Here is a 23,170-nt window from a genome sequence, read left to right as displayed (position 1 = left end):
AGTGCTACTTGACTCAAAAACCATTGCATGTAGAGCCAGCACCAGTATTCAGTTTTAAAATGTCAATTCTTTTCATAAATAGTAAATATCTGTTAGCCGACGAGAGGACATTCAATATCATTTTTACACAACAAAAGAAGCTATGAATTATTATAAAACACTTCAAAAGTACACTACACCCCATCTATAATATGGTTAGAGTGCTACTTGACTCAAAAGCCATTGCATGTAGAGCCAGCACCAGTGTTCAGTTTTAATATGTCAATTCTTTTCATAAATAGTAAATATCTGTTAGCCGACGAGAGAACATTCAATATCATTTTTTACACGATGAAAGAAACTATGAATTAATTTCAAGAAAGTGAAGTATTCGTTGAGCACTCATCCGGCTTTCATTTGTTTCCTATTTCATCTTCCATACTTCGTTACCATACTAACCGAAAACCGAAGAAGAAACCAAAGACGACGAGGAAGGAAGTGAAACTCGCCATTTTACATACATATATACATACATAATCTTTATTTGAACACGGATGTCTCGTCATACAAAATGTTCTTCCTAAGAGCTGTGTTAAAACTTATAATAGAATAATAAATATAAATTGTATAGCTAGAAATAAAAATAAAATTATATAAATGTATATATATAACTTATGAGATATAAATAATTGGAAATGTCAAAAATATTCAATATTCAGCGGTTATTAAAATATGGAAACATCAAAGGTCTTTTCAAGGATAAGCTGCTAACCCTGAATTATTAGTTATAGAGTCTGGCATTCTTCTCCCATTTTTATTTGACCAGACCTGTTTTCGTTGAAGACGCGCTAGGACTGTCCCCGCTTTATTTGCGATCATTTGTTCAATGGGATTGCAATTCATTTCCCTTTCGATTTAGGAGTAAAAATGAAAAAAGCTCTTGAAGATCTCAAGTAGTTGGCAGAAAAAGATTATTAAAGGCCATTAAAAATATGATAGATTACTAACCATTCTTCCCCTTCAACGGGAGCTCAAACTGAGACAAAATATGATGAAGGGATCTCCCACCCCGGGCTCGAACTCTATGATCTGGCGCCATAGATACATTGTCAGTAAATCTACTTAAGTTTTAAATAATTTTGCCTCTACTGAAAGAAACATTTAGGATTTTCAATGGAATCTTTTTCTAGAATGTAACCCCTACGTGGGTATAATGAAGTGACATTAATATTGGAGATCAAATGTTGTTGTAGCTATAAAACTAATTCCGGGCTGATTGATTCAACCTCACCTGCAGGTATTACTAAAACGAATAACCGGCATCGCTTTATCGCGCACCCGTCGTCTCAGTTACGCTACGCAATCGTACACAATTTCGTCATATACTGATAGCCCTCATTTCTTACTGCGCATGCTCGACGAATAATATTTTCTCAAGCACTCGCAGTAAGAAATAAGATGACATTGAATTCTATATCGATAGATATAATTATCCTTTGATCGTATAGTTTTCTCGATATTTTTTGAAAAGACTTAAAAATATTATGACGAAGATTTTAAAATGATATGAAATGCGTCAATGCTTCGAGACAAATTGTCTGATAACGAGAACGTTCTAAATCATATTCAGCTGGCGCATTAAAGTGTGCATGTCTCCAATAAATGTAACCTCATTTGCCAAGTAATGCGTAGTCGTTTTTTTCTTTGATTCTGTTGATGTATCCGGACACGTTTTTCTTTTATTTGGATGACGTAATCCAGACACACATTTAAGCTGACGTAGGTTATTATAGTGGTTTTTTTTTTACAGCGCTTCTCAATTACGCGCGCGAAATCGTGAACAATTTTTAATAGAGTTTTGGTAGTCTCCAATCAAAGTGTTTCCCAGCATTGTCGGAATTAAAAACACAAAGCTTTTAAGGCACCTGCCTATGGAATGTCATGGAAACGCATTGATTGGCGTTACCAAAACCTACTTCGTCCCGAGGGCAAATTGTACGATTTCATGACATGATTGAGAAGCGCTGTAATCCGTGAAAAAAAAGTACGCATAATAGTTAGTAATACTAGATCCTAAACCCATTGTTTTCTTTTTTTTCTTTTTTTTTATCAACTAGTACTAACTAAATTTTTTTTTTTTTTCACGGGTTAAATAAGATAACTCTATTAATATATTAAGCATCCCCAAAGGAGATCCAATTTATTTTTATCAAGACTAATGGATATTTACCAAAACTGCGGTAACAATAATTCATACCATTTATTTTGCTAACCAACAATTGATTGTAAAGATGTAGTTAATATAAATAGCCAACAAAAAGGTATCTTTAAAAACGTGCACGTTCAAAACAGGCAACCCAACATCTATAATTTTTACAAAGAACACCGTCACCCACTGCGCAAAGCTTCATGTGCCATCTTCTTTATGGGCCAGGCCATACGAAAAGCTCCTAGTGCATTGTGGTTATGTTGTTGGTATTTTTAAAGACTATCAAAAAACAATACGTTTACCTTAGAAATACCGTGATCGTTAACTCGGGATTCGTTATTCCAAGAGTGACATTTAATCGCTAATTTCCTCTTTTAAAATGCTAATAGAGATGAGGAAATTTTTAAAAAATTATTCAAGACTATTTAATCGTCGATGAAATACCTAAAGAAAGTGGTTTTATCTCGACTCTGCTCTGTGTGATGATCTCCATCTAGCTATTGTTCCGTTCTATCGTTGTGGCTTTTAGTTCAATAAAGATTTAACACGAGCTTTGTTTTGGGCTATTGAGATTTCATTCACAGGTTCTTACGTCGGTTAAATTGTATTTCATCGATGATAATATATTAAACAGAATATTACCAGGCCATTTGGACTGTATCTTCTCGTGTTGAGAATATCTTACAAGTTGTTCGCTAATTTTTCTCGTAAGATATATATCACCTCAACACTTCGCGCGGCCATTAATATCCTCTATATTCTCCATCATTAATGATGTTTGCCGCGGCAGGACTACCACTAATCTACTCCTCGGCTTTAGGGACATTTGATTATTAATATCCCTCCTAGCCATGGTATTACTCAACTGTCAAGTGAACATGAACTATAAAGCACCGTTTACACTAGCGAGTTTTGCTGCGATTTTTTCGGATATTCTGTCCATAATAAATAATGGTACAGATTTACTTGTAAAGTTTTTTTCAGGATACCAAGATTTTCCTAGACGAATGTCTCTTTTGAAGGATGAGACAAAAGATTTTATATTTCTGAAAATTGCCACAAAGATCGCAGCAAAAATCGCTGCAAGAATCGCCAGCGTAAACGGGGCTTAACCACAACGCTTTCTTTTACTCTCACATGAACAAATCAATTAAGTTTTGTAGCATTGTTTTGTTGGCTTTAATTATTCTAATAATATATCAATTATACAATGATTGATTGAAGTAATAACTATGTACAAGTGAATTCTGTCCATTATCATTATTATTAATTAGTGCTAAATTTATTTAAATCTGTTGAAAGATTTGTACGTATAGAACACTTGTGTTCACGTTTAAAGCGATTGTTAAATATTTCGCTAAACAATGTGATTTAAATAAGGTAGAAGGATAAATTTTGTTGTTCTCTGGGACAGAGAGCAGAGATAAACTTGTATCTTCCCACTCCTTCCATAACCCACGCCTGTAGCCAACCTCTTTCCCTCCCCATTTCGCTCTTTTACACGGTTGAACCACTCACCCCTTCTCTACACTATGATTGACTAGCTTATAGAGGCTTTGCACCATCACGTGACGGCAGCCACGTCAGATGGCAGGAACAATACAACTTTTTACATGAGAAAAAATTCAAGTCCAGAGAGTAATGGAGTTTTATCGTTCTGCCATCAAATTACAGGCATCCCAAGCTGTATTTTGGGCGCCAGCACATGATGGTGCAAAGCCTCTATTGAGTGTGCGGTGCGGTTGAATCCAAAAGGCTCCCCTCCCAACACCCCCCTAAATGTATGGCTCTTATGTGGAATGCGGAATTTATTTCAGTGCCATGGCGTTGCAGTGTTATCTAATACCCCATTCACACCTAAACGTGTTTAGTTAAACTGTTTTCATTAGGGAAAAAATGGAGAAACTAGAAACCTACAATATAATGAAACAGAGCAAGACAAAGGATAGTTTACATACATTATTTCACCAAAGATTGTGCAATGTTCGTAGATAGTTTTTCAAACCTGCTTAGTTAAACCACTTTGAAACATGTTTAAGCCTTGGTGTGAATGAAGTATAAGACTATTCGCCCATGAACGCTTCCAATTTAAATAAAAAATCCCGCATTTTTCAAACTAATTCTATGTAATTAATGAAGCATATTTTATACAAACGCAATGGAACTAAGCTAAATGGAGGCTAGCCTGCTACGTCTGCGTAGGAGGCTAAAGGAGGCGAGACAGTCTCAAAACTCAACTTTTTTCATACAGGAAGTTCAGGTGGTTGTCGAGTTAGGCCACTTCCGGTCCAAAGTCTTCATACAATGGGTCATTCATGGATATGTCATTGTAGTACGCTGCTCTTAGACGGGAGCGACGGTAGAACTTCTTCCAGTAGATTGCAGCCCCGACTATTATCAAAACACCCACAACACAGGCAAAGGCGATACCTACGGCCACTCCAGCTGATATGTGACTATGACCAGATTCTAAAAACCAAAACAAAATAAAATCAGGAAATCTGGTATCATGGTCCACGGAACTCTGCACACAGGTAGCCCAAACATAACCTATTTTCGGTTAATATTTATTTAGTTTAAACCTGCTAATGCTCTATAATAAATCCTGCGCTCTGATTGGCTGAGCTACAAGTGGTCTACAGTGATATACCAATTGTATAGAAAAGTGTCGGTTTTAAAAACCAAAACAATGGCGGCTTACCCAAATTTTGAACCTAACTTCAAAAATCTTTTTATCCATTTCTTTGACAGATTAGTAGGTTTAGCCAAGAGAGCATAAATGAGAGAGGGAAACTTCTTAATAACACGCGCACCATGTAATATAAATTCCTGGTTGGGCTATATTTAGTAATCGGATGCAGTTTAAAGGGGCACTTGGATGAAAATGAATAAAAATTGGAAATGACTTTAAACTTAGTTAAACGTATCTGTACTACTCTTCTCAGTAGACCGAGGCAGCTGGAATTTTTTAATGGCCTTCGTAGCGTCTGTTATGTTATCCAGAAGTACATTTCAAATCGGCCACGTGATGCCAATGTTGTACCACGTGGACAAGTTTTTTACACCACATGATCAAAATTCAGTCAAGTTTTTTATCACGTGGTGTAAAAAACTTGTCCACGTGGTACAACATTGGCATCAAGTGGCCGATTTGAAATGTACTTCTGGATAACATAACAGACGCTACGAAGGCCATTAAAAAATTCCAGCTGCCTCGGTCTACTGAGAAGAGTAGTATGACCCCAATAGTGGCCAAGCAACATGTTTTCTTCACAGTCAAAAGTGGGGGATAAAAATTATCAATTTTAGTCAGCATCTTAATTGTGAGTAAATGACGTCATTTACTCAACCCTATTGTTATTTTCTTTTTTAACCTAAAATTTCTCAACTGCAAGTGCCTCCCACATAATCATAATTGAGTCATATTATCCTCAAATACTTCAATTTAATATTTGGACTTTGAAAAATTGGGGCGTTTTCATCCAAGTGCCCCTTTAAATGAGGTGAATAATTGTTTTAGTATAAATACACAGGTGATTCTTTCAAAAAAAAGAAAAACAGAAGATAAAAGACACATTTAAAATTAGGAAAAATTTTAATTGAAGTGACAAGCGCTGGCCGCCATTTTGGATTATCGCTGGAGGTGATTATCGTGTGATAATCTGAGTTTCTCGACCAATCAGCGCGCGAGATTTTCAATAATCACCTGTGTATTTATACTAAATTTGTGTATTTTTTCTCAGATCAGCCGGAAAGTCTAGGAGATACTTCTGAACAATTTCCTGCACTTTCCCGTTGTTCCAGTTTCATTGTTGGGCAGGAGGGAAGAGGAAGCAAAACTTTAAATTTCCCACTGACAATTAATAGCAGGTTTACAGGTTAGTCCTCATCAAAAGTCCAGGAAAAGATTTAAGTTACTTTGCAGTTTCTTTACCTCTTTTCATAGGATGGGCACCACCTGGCAGGGCTGTAGTTGGGCCTGTAGAGAAAAATTAAGATACTTCAATTTAAATATACACTATTAGCCACTAAAAAGCTGAAATCTTGTAAAATCTTTCAAAGCAAAATTCTGAGCACAATTCTGAGCAAAATTCAATGCTATAATTGTTTTGATTAGCCTTTTTTTCACAAAATTATGGATTAGCATTGATAGACCTATTTCAGTATCTATAGCCAATCAGATATAGAACTGTGAGAATGGAGGAAAAATAATAATTGGTGCCTGAAGAACCAATCAGATTGTTTTCCTAATGTTGAACTGAAGGGCAGACTACTAAAAGCAGAAATGAAGGCAATTACGCAAAATTTTCCATCACCAACTTTCAAAGGACTGCACTATTGCAATCAAAGTCATCGGGACATGACTCATCTCATCAAATCGAAAATTAGCAAATTGAGTTTGCAGTGTGTGGGAAGAAATCTAGGACAAAGAAACATGCCAAGGTTTATTACTACAATGACGACTAAAGGATTATGGAGCTGAATGACCAAGTAACATTGACTAATCTAAATGTTATTTTCAAAACAACACAATTAACAATTATTCGCCAAAGGTGAAGTGAATATCGGGGAGAGATATTTACCGAAAATAAAAGAAAATAAGAACAGATCTGGACATGGATTGAGATTTCTGTAATTTGTGTTTTCCTCATGTTTACTAACTATAATTTAAGTTACTAATGATGTGACTTATCACTGTCTTGAAGCACACCTGAGTATTTTTTTGATGGCTTGATAGAAGATCTTGAAGTATGGATGGGGCTTTGAGTAGGGGCTTTGGTAGAGGATCTCAAGGTACTGGAGAAACCTTTAGTAGGAACCACTTTTGTTGAAACAGTCTTATGAGATTCTACGAAGAGAGAGGATAGAAAGAAAGAAAATAAGAAAGAAAAGAAAGCTTTTTGAGTGCTAAACAAATAATCCTAGAAAACTATATGTGATGTTCTTGGAAGTTCCTTCAGCTACTAGGCGGGGTATCCCAGGAAGCTGATGGTGCAGGCACTTTCTCCATCAGTGTTATGTTTTAAGAGCATTCAAAACTAAAGCTACGTGGGTTAGGGGGAAACAGACTTCATGGAGATCCTGAGGCTGCACATTAACCAACTGAGCTACGCCTGCTCTGATAGGGCTAAGACTAGAGAACCTCATCCAGGCGGGGAAAAAAGTCACTGATACATGCATGCAAAATAATCTAGTCAAATAATATATTAAACTTTATATTATCAAATTATTGAATTTTCCGACCTGAATGATGTGTGGGTGAGTGAGTCCTTGGTCTAGTATTCGGGCTTGAATTTTTAGTGGTGCTTAATGATCCTACGAAATATAATTTTAAAATATATTTAAAAATTATTTTGTTATTAAATATATTTAATTGCGTCATTAACATAATGATAATAACACATGTACATGTGTGTGTGTTTGTAACTTCTTTGTTAACTTTATTGTTTAATAGGAGAAATTATGGAAAATAAATATTAAATAAAAAAATAAATAAAAAATAAACAAAATAAACAAAAGGAGATATTTAAAAATTATATCATATAAGTTAGACAAAAATTTTGTTTTATTTAAAAAGAAGTTTAGTAGTACTTAAAAAGATATAACTAGCTAAAAACTAGTGTGAGCTGCGTCGGTGTTTCTAATGAAACAGTAATGATGAAAAGGTAAATTATACACCGTGAAAAGATGAAAAAACTTACTGACGTTTCGGACGCTAGTCCTTCGTCGGAGTAAAAGAGAAAGAAGTGGTAGAAAGGAGTGTATATATGATAGAATAAGACAAAAGAAACCAATGAGAGCAAGGTAGGCAAGGAAACAAAAACAAACAATCAAAAGACAAAAGAAAAGGTTAGTTGAAAATAAAGCGTTCATTAATCCCGTTGGGACTAAGAGTGCCCAATAGGTGAATAAGCCGCATTTCTTTGGTCTTGCGACAATCATTGTTGCCGTTAAGCAAAGAAAGACCGAAAACAATGAAGTCAGAAAGAGAATGGTTAGCTAGATTAAAATGGCGGGAAACTGGTTTGGTGGGATCGTTATTGCGAATATCATAAAGATGATTGCAAATGCGATCACCAAGACGGCGGCCAGTCTCGCCCACATACAAAAGATTACAGCGGGTACATTTAATACAATATACAACATTAGAAGTGGTACAAACAAAATGGTCAGTGATTTTAACAGTTGATTTAGGACCGACAACAGAAGTGTGAGAGACTATGTGAGGACAAGTATAACAACGTTTACGAGAACAGCGAAAAGTACCAGGTTCTTTGTTAGAGGGAAGAACTCCCTTGACCAAGAAAGAACGGAGATTACGATCACGTTTATAGGAAAAGAGAGGGCGGTTGTTGAAAATAGCAGAAGTGCGAGTATCAGAGTCAAGCAGAGAAAAGTTGCGGTTAACAATGGGTTTAATGGAAATGTTAATAGGATGATACGTAAGAGTGAAAGGAATGCGGTCATTAGAGGGACGAGTGTGAGGAGTGAGAGCGGTGGTACGATCAATAGTAGAAACTTTACGAATGGCGCGATCAATAACATGAGCAGGATAATTACGCTTAAGGAAGAAGGAACGCATCTCAGAACATTTAACAGAAAAATCAAGATCATCACTACACAAACGACGAAGACGAAGAAATTGCGAGAACGGAATAGCGTTAAGAGTGTGCTTAGGATGAGAAGACGAGTAGAGTAAATAAGAATGAGAGTCAGTAGGTTTGTAATGGACACTAGTGCTAAGACGGTCGTCATTAACACTAAGCAAGATGTCAAGGAAAGTGACTGATGTTTCACTAACCTCCCACGTAAAGTCTAAGGCAGGGTGAAAAGAGTTAACAAAAGAGATGAAAGAATCTAAGTCATTACGCGAACAAGAAGTAGCACCAATACAATCATCAATATACCGTCCAAAAAACTCAGGTTTAGGTCCAGTATATTGTTGAAAAACAAGGTTTTCGATATAACCAACAAACAAATTGGCATAACTAGGGCCCATCTTAGTACCCATAGCAACACCGTTTATCTGCCGATAATACCGATCACCGAAAGAAAAACAATTAAGAGTAAGAACAAGTTCAGCTAAGCGTAACAAAGTGGGAGTGCTGGGCTCGAGGACAGGACGAAGATCGAAAAAATGCTGAAGAGCACGAAGGCCCTCATCATTAGGAATAACAGTATACAAAGATTTGACATCCATAGTAAACAAAAGCTTAGAAGAGTTATCAGGAAAGCGAAAATCGTTAAAAATACTAAGAGCGTGATTAGTATCCTTAATATAAGTAGGTAAAGACTGAACAATAGGCAGCATGAGAGAATCTAGATAGCTAGAGATGAGTTCGGTAGGACAACTACAAGCAGAAACAATAGGACGGCCAGGGTTGTTAGCTTTGTGAATCTTAGGAAGAAAATAGACGTGAGAAGTACGAGGAGTAATAACAAAAAGGTTTTTAGCAGTGGAGGGTAAAGAGCCATCAGAAATGAAAGAGTTAACAGTGTCTTTAACTAATTTTTGATTGTCAGGGGTAAGATCCTTATCCACTTCACAATAAAAATTAGTATCAGAGAGTTGACGTATAGCTTCCTGTTTATACAGGTCAGAACGCCAGACAACAACTGCACCGCCTTTGTCAGCGGGCTTAATAACAATGTCAGAACGATTGCGTAATTGACGTAAAGCCAACCACTCGTCCTTAGAAAGATTAGAATAACTGAGTTTACGGTTAAGATTGAGATTAGAAATATCACGGCGACACTTATTGACAAAAAGATCAAGAGAAGAAAATTGTCCCTCGGGAGGGACCCAGTTAGACTTACGAGGACAAAGGCGCTCAAAGACATCACGTTCACAGTTAGAGTTAGAAGAGTCGGAGAAAAAAGCTTTAAGGCGAGTACGGCGAAAAAAAGATTCAGAGTCTTTCTTGACCTGAAATTCATCAGATTTCTTAGCAAGAGGAACGAAGTTCAAACCCTTGCTAAGAACTGAAATTTCAGAATCAGAAAGAGGTAAATCTTCGGGAATGGTGACAACGGAATGACTGAAGACATTGTGATTGCTATGTTCAACATGTGTAAAAGGATCAAAACCAACAAGAGACACAAACTTATTACGCTTAGTAACAAACAAAGACTGGTACAAACGGCGGTTAAGAGTAAGAATGTGATTACGAATGGAGGAAACTAACACTGCCGGACAGACATTAGACAAGTCTCTGAGGCAAGCAGCAGTATCAAGAGTGAGGGCATCACGTTTACAGCACATACTACGAATAGTGGAACGCATGACAGAGCGAGAGAAAGTGGAACAAGCAGAAGAAACATCGGAAAAATACTGAGTAGAGTTGACACCAAAATTAGAAGCATGAAACTTAACACGAAAACCAACAGGAATGACTTTAGCATGAAGACAACGACCAATGAAATAGATATGACTAACAAAGCGTGTTTTAGCGAGAGTAAGGTTAAAGAGTTTGAGAGCGAGATTAGAGCTAATGTTAGGAAAAGGAAATAAAAAACTTACCATTTCCTTGCGGAGTTCCTTGATGATGTTCGGCATCTGAAATAGAATAAAAATGGTCGCAGTATATAGTAATAAAAAGATATAACTAGCTAAAAACTAGTGTGAGCTGCGTCGGTGTTTCTAATGAAACAGTAATGATGAAAAGGTAAATTATACACCGTGAAAAGATGAAAAAACTTACTGACGTTTCGGACGCTAGTCCTTCGTCGGAGTAAAAGAGAAAGAAGTGGTAGAAAGGAGTGTATATATGATAGAATAAGACAAAAGAAACCAATGAGAGCAAGGTAGGCAAGGAAACAAAAACAAACAATCAAAAGACAAAAGAAAAGGTTAGTTGAAAATAAAGCGTTCATTAATCCCGTTGGGACTAAGAGTGCCCAATAGGTGAATAAGCCGCATTTCTTTGGTCTTGCGACAATCATTGTTGCCGTTAAGCAAAGAAAGACCGAAAACAATGAAGTCAGAAAGAGAATGGTTAGCTAGATTAAAATGGCGGGAAACTGGTTTGGTGGGATCGTTATTGCGAATATCATAAAGATGATTGCAAATGCGATCACCAAGACGGCGGCCAGTCTCGCCCACATACAAAAGATTACAGCGGGTACATTTAATACAATATACAACATTAGAAGTGGTACAAACAAAATGGTCAGTGATTTTAACAGTTGATTTAGGACCGACAACAGAAGTGTGAGAGACTATGTGAGGACAAGTATAACAACGTTTACGAGAACAGCGAAAAGTACCAGGTTCTTTGTTAGAGGGAAGAACTCCCTTGACCAAGAAAGAACGGAGATTACGATCACGTTTATAGGAAAAGAGAGGGCGGTTGTTGAAAATAGCAGAAGTGCGAGTATCAGAGTCAAGCAGAGAAAAGTTGCGGTTAACAATGGGTTTAATGGAAATGTTAATAGGATGATACGTAAGAGTGAAAGGAATGCGGTCATTAGAGGGACGAGTGTGAGGAGTGAGAGCGGTGGTACGATCAATAGTAGAAACTTTACGAATGGCGCGATCAATAACATGAGCAGGATAATTACGCTTAAGGAAGAAGGAACGCATCTCAGAACATTTAACAGAAAAATCAAGATCATCACTACACAAACGACGAAGACGAAGAAATTGCGAGAACGGAATAGCGTTAAGAGTGTGCTTAGGATGAGAAGACGAGTAGAGTAAATAAGAATGAGAGTCAGTAGGTTTGTAATGGACACTAGTGCTAAGACGGTCGTCATTAACACTAAGCAAGATGTCAAGGAAAGTGACTGATGTTTACTATGGATGTCAAATCTTTGTATACTGTTATTCCTAATGATGAGGGCCTTCGTGCTCTTCAGCATTTTTTCGATCTTCGTCCTGTCCTCGAGCCCAGCACTCCCACTTTGTTACGCTTAGCTGAACTTGTTCTTACTCTTAATTGTTTTTCTTTCGGTGATCGGTATTATCGGCAGATAAACGGTGTTGCTATGGGTACTAAGATGGGCCCTAGTTATGCCAATTTGTTTGTTGGTTATATCGAAAACCTTGTTTTTCAACAATATACTGGACCTAAACCTGAGTTTTTTGGACGGTATATTGATGATTGTATTGGTGCTACTTCTTGTTCGCGTAATGACTTAGATTCTTTCATCTCTTTTGTTAACTCTTTTCACCCTGCCTTAGACTTTACGTGGGAGGTTAGTGAAACATCAGTCACTTTCCTTGACATCTTGCTTAGTGTTAATGACGACCGTCTTAGCACTAGTGTCCATTACAAACCTACTGACTCTCATTCTTATTTACTCTACTCGTCTTCTCATCCTAAGCACACTCTTAACGCTATTCCGTTCTCGCAATTTCTTCGTCTTCGTCGTTTGTGTAGTGATGATCTTGATTTTTCTGTTAAATGTTCTGAGATGCGTTCCTTCTTCCTTAAGCGTAATTATCCTGCTCATGTTATTGATCGCGCCATTCGTAAAGTTTCTACTATTGATCGTACCACCGCTCTCACTCCTCACACTCGTCCCTCTAATGACCGCATTCCTTTCACTCTTACGTATCATCCTATTAACATTTCCATTAAACCCATTGTTAACCGCAACTTTTCTCTGCTTGACTCTGATACTCGCACTTCTGCTATTTTCAACAACCGCCCTCTCTTTTCCTATAAACGTGATCGTAATCTCCGTTCTTTCTTGGTCAAGGGAGTTCTTCCCTCTAACAAAGAACCTGGTACTTTTCGCTGTTCTCGTAAACGTTGTTATACTTGTCCTCACATAGTCTCTCACACTTCTGTTGTCGGTCCTAAATCAACTGTTAAAATCACTGACCATTTTGTTTGTACCACTTCTAATGTTGTATATTGTATTAAATGTACCCGCTGTAATCTTTTGTATGTGGGCGAGACTGGCCGCCGTCTTGGTGATCGCATTTGCAATCATCTTTATGATATTCGCAATAACGATCCCACCAAACCAGTTTCCCGCCATTTTAATCTAGCTAACCATTCTCTTTCTGACTTCATTGTTTTCGGTCTTTCTTTGCTTAACGGCAACAATGATTGTCGCAAGACCAAAGAAATGCGGCTTATTCACCTATTGGGCACTCTTAGTCCCAACGGGATTAATGAACGCTTTATTTTCAACTAACCTTTTCTTTTGTCTTTTGATTGTTTGTTTTTGTTTCCTTGCCTACCTTGCTCTCATTGGTTTCTTTTGTCTTATTCTATCATATATACACTCCTTTCTACCACTTCTTTCTCTTTTACTCCGACGAAGGACTAGCGTCCGAAACGTCAGTAAGTTTTTTCATCTTTTCACGGTGTATAATTTACCTTTTCATCATTACTAGTACTTAAAAAGTAAACTTTCATTGCCAAAATAAGTCGGCCATAGATCTAGCATCATTTATAATCAACACAAGTTATTTTTATGGTTTAATATAATGGCAGCTTACGAAAGTCTGAATATATTGTCTAGCATAACAGTACATTTTTTTAGAAGTCATTTTTGTGTCTACTGCATATTAATAAGCAGTAGACACTACGCCATCCAGTTTACCCAGATATACTTCATATCCTATTCAACTAGCGAAAAATATAGTTAAATGACATACGATATAACTGACATAAAGTTCATCCTGGTGTAAGGGTTGTAAAACTTTGAATTACTTTTGGATTCCACGTGCACAGCTAGCGGTGCATGGCGAGGATAGCCGATGTTATCCTAAGTCCTGTGTACTGGCTGGTGCTGTTTTGTTTGCGACTGCTAACGACTTTTTATCGACTGGGAAACGTTTGACCAACGTATCAAACCGTGAATCGGTAGGATTCAGTGATTCCTACAATCGCAGCCATTTTTGTAGTGAATTTTATCTGGTTTTTTTGGAACAAGCTTAAGTCACACAGGTTTCATGGAATGTGTCAAGTATTGTTTAATTAAAGTGCTTTCAGGTATTTGCAATATCTAGAAAGAATTTATCGCAAAAAACGACCACTGAATTGGCGTGTTTGTGCTACACAAAGCACGTCAACAAATGTTGCTTCATGAACGATTGTTACAGAACCGATGCGATGTGAAACTGACTCAGATTGTTACAGTGAAAATATTTGAGACCTTTAAAGGGATAACTGGGCTCTGTAAGCAGAATATTAAGCCCTGAATACCTGCAAGTGAATATTCTACATATACATGATTCAAAAATGTTGCTGTGTATCTATCATCAGTAGACACATGTACTCCTCGAGTACGTATATTTTTCAATATCTTCAATATTCTCAGAATTGATTCTTTATGGTGTAAGATGTTGAATGATCCAAAAAAAATTTATATATGTTGTTTAAGTGCAGCTTCTTGATGTTATAAACTAAGGTTTTTCTATGTCATATGATAATGCTGTCACTTTTGAAGTACCCATATTTAGTCATGGTGAAATAACTAATATAGCCAGGCAGCTTTGGACTATAATTGGCAGGACAAAAACCAGCTTTGGGAAGTCAAAAAAATTTCAAAACTGCTTTTTGCTGCTGCCACCAGTTAAATTTAGCTTACATTTTAGCCACCAGCAGGCTGCTGCTACACTGTAGAACAAGACCTGCTTACTTTAATTTAGTTAATTGACAAGCTTCAATAATTTGTTACCTGATGATGTGTGTGTAGAACTTGCTGGGTTACCAGTTGGGTTTATATGACATGGGATATCACCAGTTGAGTTGTACCCTATACATATATAACATTATGCAAAACATAATAATTAAAAAAGATAAATTCCTTTTGCAGTTTATACATTAATGTGCTGATATATTGCTACAGGTACGTCAGCAAGCGATTTCAGCTTGTGGTCCCTTAAGAATGGATGACCCAGACAAATATTAAGCTTTCTAAATACTTAATATCTATCTTGAGCAGCAGCATAATATACCAGTATAAGCATTATAAGGCCAAAAAAGTATTTCAATAATTGCTCACAAGATAAGTTCCAAAGTTTTTTACAAAAAATGAAATATATTTCTTGTATTTAGTTATCATTATTAATAGTAACTTGCATAACTATGGTTCCCTTGAAATACCACTAGCATGGCTGCCATATATTCTCTTTGTTATTCAATTGAAAATGCTTGCAAACCATAAATCCTTCCTTGTCTTGCTTCAAATATTCCTCCAAATCATCTCCCTCTTTAAGGTGCATAGTGGCAGGTTTTATCAGGGCATAGCAATTTCTTAATGAAACTCGTAGTGGGAGGGAATAGGAGGACATTAAAGGAAGAGATGCAGATGCATTTTAAAATATTTCTATAATAAATTATACCTGCACATGTCTTCATGTTGAGACAGAATGTTGTTGGTGGAAGTAGTTCAGCAACCGTTTTACATACATGTATTCCTACTGTACAAAGTTGAACATCAAGCTAGAAAATATCAGACACAAGTATAAGCAAGCCTTAGATTTGTATATATAACAAACAGCATCCCCCAAAACTATTTTTTAAGGAAAAAGTCCCTGTTAGAAATTATTTATTTGAAAAGGCTAGTTACAGTAGTTAGTAGGAAAAAATAAAGCACCTCTCAAAGTAAACCTGGGATATGTGGGGATTTGTTACCTTTTTAACGTCTTTTTGGATCCCGACTATGTGGGGGATTTACACATTTTATCATCTGCCGAAGGAATGTGGGGCATTAGGTTGAGATTCGTTTTGTAAATTCCAAGATGGTGGCCATTGTTCCAGCTGAGAATTTTGGGTTGCAGCATTTTACTTTCTTACTTTCTGGGTTTTTTCCTGCAAAATTCTTCTCCATAGGGTGGGGCATTTGTCAGTTTTAGTTCACTATTCAATACTAATCCCCACATATATTCTGGGGTGGGGCTTTACTTTGACTGGTGCATAAGTAATGTTTATGTTTGCACATTATACTAATTTTTATACAGTAATTACACAGCCCAGACAACTAGCTTTAATGACATTCACTGGCAAATAACGTTGCAATAAGATTTTTTTTAACTTTGCATAAATCAGTAATAGTTTTTTTATTTTATTTTCCTTTTAACACCTAGTTTTTTGTTATTTTGTTGAGTTTGGAAGCAAATTCTGTGATGAATTAATTGTCTGAACTTCAATAAGCCTTTTCATAGTTTAAGAATTGATTCCACTGCGCATGTGATTTTATCCTGAATTTCTCACCTTCTTTTGTCTAAACCTTCTTTTGTTCTTAATTAAACAAAAGGTAAGAAATTCGGGAGAAAATTGCATGCGCAGTGGAATCGATTCTTAAACTATGAAAAGGCTTATTACGAAAGACAGCTTCGACTTCGATGGAGTCAACTGAGTCAAGTATAGGGTATAATTGGAAGAAGATCTATTTGCAAACGCTTTCTCTGTTTTCAATTTAAAAGGCAGGCTGTGTGTTTTATTCCAGCTAAAAACTGAATATACAAGATAATCGGCCGTTTATGATACAATCGGGGCGATCAACAAAAAGCGTTGCGTTATGCGTTAGGTTGATTTACATTACTACTTTATATCTTGACCTTCAAGGGTCACGGCTCCTACATTTTTAACATGAAACTATTTATTTACACTGTGAACTAAGCGAATATTTTGATAGAAATTCGTTTAGAAATACTATTTATTTGGTCTTCATCCAAGTCGCTTTGTAAATTACTGATTATTTATTGGAGCGAATTCTTGTTAGACCTTCGCACATTTCAACATTCAAGAACATTATTGCTTCGGCTGTTTGTAATGTGCAGTGATCAAACTACTTTTTATTCAGAACGGCTTAATATTTGAATGACAAAACTGGCCGAACTTCCTTCAAAAATCCAATGGAATTGTTCTTTTTTTTGTCTTTTTCTATTTTTTCTACGATCTACATCTACCTTGATTATTTTCTTAAGACGTCACTCAGTAAATACAACTGTCCATATCAGTAATAAAGCTTCGCTCGATCGAGCTTATAAGATTTTTTTGCGGAATACCGTCGTGACTTTGAGCTGTCTCTATGCAGAATAAAGCCCTCTATAGCTTGAAATCAGACTTTCTCTTTGAGTTCTAATTAAAATAGCTTTTTTCGATATGTAGGTGGCTCGATCTACAAGTCTTCAGAAAAATCGAAATGTCGACGTTGTACATAAGCGTTTTTCTTTACTTTTAAATGCATCAGGAAAAAAGGTCTAACTCATTGAAATTTTATTTCAGGCGTAAATTGTATAATTTTACTTCAACTTGCATCTTTCCTTGATTCTTTTAATATGAATAATCCGAAGATAAAACTATGTGCGAGACTGCGCATGCACAGCTTTGTGTTTGTTAGTGTCGTGTAACGTTCGTAATCAGATGACGTAAGAGGATCGACAAACGTTTAATTATCGATCTGCTAACATCTTAGTGAGCGAGTGAGTGAGTGAGTGACACATTTGCATATTCAGACCCCTCACAATAACTCGTTTCTACGCTTCGCATATCCACAAGTTAAAAAGGGGGGTTGTACAGAATTCTTTTTTTCTTTTTTGCTACATGTAAATGCTTCAGAAATAAGTATAGTAAATTCATCAAGGAAAAGAAGCTTGCTATAGTGTATTATAAGGTATGAAAGAAACAATTAAAAAAAAAAAGAAAAATGGCAAAGAAATGCAGAAATAATGACTTTTTTAATATTTTGGAATTAAAACCATGTGTGTTACATGTAGATATATCAAGAAGCTTGCAGGTCACTGGGTATACTTACCCCTGCAGTTATTCTATTCCTGTTCTTTTTCAAAGTCAGCTTTAATTCTATTGGCATGAGTCCCCCTGAGCTGACTTTTGTATTGCCAGGTTTCAGTTCCCCATGGTATTTGATATGGTTGACGTATATCATGTCAAGATTGATAGATGGCGGTGTCTTGCAGTGGTTAAGTTCCATCTTCATGTAGAAATCATTTTTTTTGTGAGTACCATTGCACATTAAACCTACAAGTTTAAACAATCAACCTTATTAAATTTTATAGAGGGTGAACTTAGCACTTATAAACTTGTGGTCCTCTGTGTTAAAACAAGACGGACTGCCATTTTACACGGTCATTTGAGCCACAGCAAAGGTCAAACCCTTCACTGCAAATACTTTTTATCAAAGGCAGTATGCACTTTCTACTCAGATATTTTGAGACCCTGAGTGTTGGTCGGACCAAGGCTTAAGACACAACACGCGAACAATATGCCAGTTGTTTAGGGAAGCACCGATCGTGTGACTGCTAATGCATCACCTCTCACCAATGCGGCCTGGGTTCGAGTCCTGCCAGTCTTGGTGTCATGAGTGAGTAGTGTTGTTTGTTGGTTCTCTCCTGTGCTTTAAGGGTTTTTCTCTGGGTTCTCTAGTTTTCCTACCTCCTTAAGATGGAGGATATCCTATAATATACATATATATAATATACATATATATAATATACATATATATATATTATATATACACTCGATTGCAGAAACGTTGTGTATACATTTATACATTTATACAAATACCTAATGAGATGCTTATTGCAATTTTACTTTTTTAACCCTCAAAACCAATTGATTTATAATCTGTAGGATGTGAAACACAAGAATAAAATATTTTGACGTTCATTGAATGAAACAAATAATAATTTTACAACAACTCACGTAAATAACACATTCTGATTGGCTGAGAGCTATGATCAATAAGAGGACAGACACATGGATGACGTAATGTTTTTGAAACCAAGACTCGCCGGTAGGATTTTATCGTAAGGACTGTGATTTTGCGAATTTATTTTGCTAATAAAAGTCGACAATGGAACCAGAAGAGGAACCACACTTTGAATTTAATCTTGCCGATAGTCTTGCCGATGAATATTTAGTTCTGGAGGCAGAAAAGATAGAGGAAGACGTGAAAAATTCATCTCGCTTTGCAACTTGCGAAGAAAAAGACTTGAATGAGCTTGTGTCAAGTGCTAACGCGAAGGGCACAAAAAGAAACACCAAATGGGTATTAAAACTTTTGCAAGGTAGGTCAGCTCATTTTTTTCAAGCAAATATGCGTTAAAACCTAGCTAATATTGAAAAGGATAAAGAAATCTACAGAAATAATCTTACTTTCACTTTTAGTTACTTACGAGTTGTTGATGCAATTTTCAGAATGGTGCCATGAGCGAAAAATTTGCAAGCCCCTGTTGGATCTAACAGAGGCCGAGCTAAATGACATCCTGAGGAGGTTTTATGCAGAGGCCAGAAACCAGAAAGGTGAAGAGTATAGCCGCTCCTCGCTGCTTGGGTTCAGGAATGCTGTTGAACGCCATTTTGCAGTCAATGGTAAAGCAATGAAGCTCACTAACAACCCAGCATTTTACAGCTCTAACAAGATACTGGAGAGCAAGCTGAAGGTCAACAAAAGAGAACAGAAACAAAATACCAAACACAAACCAGTCATTGAGCCAGCCAATGTGAGTAAAGTCAAGAAAAATCCTTTTTTGAGCCACGAGAATCCTTACAGCCTCCTTCGGCGAGTGTGGTTCATAGTGACCCTGTATTGGTGCCGCTGTGGTTGTGAGGGCCAAAGACAGCTCCGCCGAGAAAGCTTTACTTTTGATCTTGACAGTGAAGGAAAGGAATATGCAACCATGACTCACGAGGAGCAGACCAAAAACCATCAGGTTGGCTTTTGTGACAAGCAGAGTTATGAAAACGAAACACGGTTGTATTCAACAGGTGAAACTGGCGATTCGCTGTGGTGCCTGAAGAACTATCTTTCCAAACTTAACCCCAAACAACAAGCGTTCTTTCAAAGACCAGTGCCAATCTTTACACCAGAGGACCCAGTGTGGTATGAAAACAAGCCTCTAGGTGTCAACAAGTTGGGTGATATGATGAAGTCAATCTCTATCGGAGCCGGCTTGTCAAAAGCCTACATGAACCACAGCATCAGAGCAACAGCTATCACCATGTGGTCAAATGCTGGAATCCCAACTCGTCACATAATGAGCATCTCTGGACATACCAATGAACAGAGTATTCTATCTTATAACAGAAGACCATCGGTCCAGCAACTAAAGACCTGCTCGGACGTGATTTCCAGTGCATTGACCGATTCAGAGGGCGAGAGTAGAAGGCTTGATCGAGATCCCAGGGCTGTTTCGTCTGCTTCCACTTCTGTACAGGTTGTACAGTCTGAGATGGCCATTAACTCCATTCCAGAGTCAATCTTCAATGGCTGCTCCATCCAGAACGTGAATGTCTATGTTGTCAAGCGAAATTGACATTGCTTTTCATAGCTGAACTTATTAAGCTTCGTTTTTTAGAATCTTTGAGTTCTGACTCTTTTCGACTTAGCTAAAAAAGCCATTTATAAGTAAATGTCAAAAGTTTTGACCAATAGCAAGCATTCTTTCACAGTGGCTGTCAAAGAACTGTCAAAATTAGCCAATCACAGTGTAGGAAGTTTGGTTGTGAAATGTTGACGTGTTTTATGAAAAAAACTTTTGTAAGTTATAAAATAACCTTTGAAGTTTTCAAAAGTAAATAACCAAAAAACCTTCGTCTTACTTTCTGTACTCTGTCCTCTAATGATCATGAAAACTAACTATCTTAGCGAAAATATTCAAAAGCTCACAATAATCGGAGCTGTTTGGTCTATCGCCTTGCTTTCCTTGAATGACAAATTTTCGCTGCGCTCGTGGTTCCACTTTAGTTTTGAACATTTTAAGACGTCATCTATGATCAATAAGAGGACAGACAATGGAAATCTATGAACGATTTGTTAAATAAAGTTTTCTGTTTTGCATATCATTAAATATACTGAATAAATTAGGTATTTGTATAAATGTATACTACAACCTTTCTGCAATCAAGCGTATATAATGCCTTCAGAAATCAGAAATATGAGCTCTCATTATCATCTTTGTAAGTATTAATTATTTATTATTTAAAACAGATAATCATCATTTTTATCACCTTCTTGAACACCAATGCCACCAACAGAGGACTAAACCAGTCCCAATATTAACCAAATCAAATTGGATTTTATGGAGTTATTTAGGAGAGTGGCTCTTCATCCAGTACAGTTTTGAGGAAGAAGCAAAACTAGAGAACCTCAAAAAACAGCTACAGTACTCTTGTCTTTCTTAACAGTACAAAAAATACCAGAAAATTCCCATATTAAGGTCTTTTCAGACTTTCTATAAATAAACAACTCACAGTTCTGCAAAGTGCTGCATTTTAAAACCATCCCACAGATATATAATATTGCCACAACTGCTATCTTATTTGATTGGCAATCAGAATGCCACTCCAATGAAAATCATCTCTGCTCTCAGTTGGTCGTATCTTCTATGGCTTTGATGAATATTTTCAATATATTAATTCTAAAAAATTTAGTGGCTTACCAGTGCAAGCATTATTCACACTACAGATGGTAGTTTCCCTCGTGTATAACTGAACTCCTTTCTCTAGATTTTTAGCAATTCTGTGCATACCAGGACATTCTGGATTTGGTGTTGGAGAAGCTGTAACTGCCTCTGATGTTCCAAGTCCTACCAAACCTGTTTTGGTAAGACAATCATGGAGTCAAAAAAATAGGTGAGGGGGTGGGGGCTAATAATTGTTAATTTTTAATGCAAGAAATGTCTCAGAGTCTATATATAGAGGATAATACATGGTGACATGAAGATATCTATTTTATCTTTGAGTGGTGGAATGTTTTTCAACATGAGAAAATAAGCTTTAAATCTTCAAGCCATAGTATAAATTTTATTTCATTAGAAATATAAATATATACACATTCACAAACAAAAACTTGTTGTAACTCATGTTAAAGTGAGCGGGAAAACAATAGAAGTGATGTCAGATGTCTTTATGTGCGAGGAAATAGAAAATATGTCACTAAATGAAAAATATGAGTGGCATATTTCCATGTAAAACACTAGTGGTTATACAGTACTTGGGCTTACAGTACTTCATTAGTCCCTAAGGTTTTAAAGTATTTCACTGTAATACACTTATAGTGAGTCATTAAACTGATGATGGACAATGGATATCGTCTGGAATATCTTACTCAAAAAACTTCTAGTCATTCTTTTCGTATACTAGTGGTTATATAATTAAAGCCTATATTATTTTTATTACAAATTTTGCCTTTTTAACAGTGGATTTAAAAACATTTTAAGTTAGAAATATTCATAGCAACGTGGCTTCTGGAAGAGTGCCAGCGAGTGCAATGCAAGAAAAAGATAATGCTCAAGGGAATTATATGAATAAACAACCTCAAAATATAGGGACCATTAACACCTGACAAAACATGTCCTAATAAACAATGAATAAAGAAAGTCTATATATTGTTCTAGGGAGCTTGATAATTAACATAAGTTACGTAAATTTATAAAAAATAAATATGTCAGGATATTTTGAAAGCTGCGCTCGAATGTTGGCATCAATTATTCAACGCCTTGAAAAAAATAAACGTAATTTTATCAAACGGGATATCTTAGTTTACGTATCCTATAATAGAAGTTAAGACAAGTACAACAAATGAGAATATCGATCGAAACTAAGAAGCGTACAGTGTCATATAAGCTTAAAATATTCAAAAATGAGAGCACAGTTCGTAATCCTGAAGTTGTTAAATTGAAGAGTATCAGTTACAGAAGTTTGACCTAAAATTGTCGAGGACAGTTAATATTACGTTTCCTTAAGGATTCTTCGACGAGATAAAAGAGAATAAGTACTGCAATTTTGTGAAAAAAATTGGTCATTTTGAAAATCCAGATGTCATCATATAGAGAAAAAAATGCCAAGAAAATTTCAATCGCTGCTTAATATTTTCTTTCCTACTTACAGAATAGTAGAACAAGGGATGGAAAGGCTTTCATAGTTGGTCGATCGAGAGTATGTGGAGTCAAGTATTGAGTATTTTTTTCATTGAAGGAATATTATTCACAAAATTCTCATTCGAGCGCGATGATGCGCTGAGCAAAAACAAAACAGGTTATAAGTTCATGTT

General features: G+C 36.4%; 2 protein-coding genes and 1 long non-coding RNA gene across 9 annotated transcripts in view; 2 read left to right on the top strand and 1 right to left on the bottom strand.

Annotated features, from left to right (window-relative positions):
• The window catches only part of LOC148910693 (uncharacterized), a 12,082-nt gene extending 5,953 nt beyond the window's left edge, over positions 1-6,129 (top strand). Inside the window, exons 2-3 of the long non-coding RNA XR_016119957.1 lie at positions 4,440-4,722; positions 5,932-6,129. This is a non-coding gene — a long non-coding RNA (uncharacterized LOC148910693). The remainder of the gene's footprint in view (positions 1-4,439; positions 4,723-5,931) is intronic.
• Positions 2,225-23,170, bottom strand: LOC116298107 (uncharacterized). Of its 7 annotated transcripts, XM_089031127.1 has the most exons (10): positions 23,006-23,168; positions 21,558-21,713; positions 17,912-18,135; positions 15,495-15,594; positions 14,828-14,905; positions 10,710-10,745; positions 7,433-7,504; positions 6,900-7,037; positions 6,123-6,167; positions 2,225-4,657 (listed from the first exon to the last, which is right to left on the bottom strand). In XM_089031127.1, exons 1-10 carry the CDS (start codon positions 23,037-23,039, stop codon positions 4,461-4,463), a joined length of 1,080 nt encoding a protein of 359 aa, XP_088887253.1. In that variant the 5' UTR covers positions 23,040-23,168; the 3' UTR covers positions 2,225-4,460. The 7 variants fall into 7 exon arrangements, with proteins under 7 accessions (XP_088887253.1, XP_088887256.1, XP_088887254.1 ...); XM_089031130.1 differs by lacking the exon at positions 6,900-7,037 and having other exon boundaries at positions 23,006-23,170; XM_089031128.1 differs by lacking the exon at positions 10,710-10,745 and having other exon boundaries at positions 23,006-23,169.
• On the top strand, positions 18,971-20,896 carry LOC148910692 (uncharacterized). Its single transcript, XM_089031376.1, has 2 exons — positions 18,971-19,184; positions 19,315-20,896. The coding sequence occupies exons 1-2, from the start codon at positions 18,971-18,973 to the stop codon at positions 20,430-20,432; spliced, it is 1,332 nt and encodes a 443-aa protein (XP_088887502.1). The 3' UTR covers positions 20,433-20,896.

Source organism: Actinia tenebrosa, unplaced genomic scaffold (genome assembly GCF_029948245.1).
Source record: "Actinia tenebrosa isolate PJP-AT-01 unplaced genomic scaffold, QUT_ActTen_1.0 PGA_scaffold16__25_contigs__length_10494907, whole genome shotgun sequence".
NCBI classification, from domain to species: Eukaryota; Metazoa; Cnidaria; class Anthozoa; order Actiniaria; family Actiniidae; genus Actinia; species Actinia tenebrosa.
The sequence above is the reverse complement of the archived record's forward strand: the minus strand, read 5'-3'. Positions and strand labels throughout refer to the sequence as shown.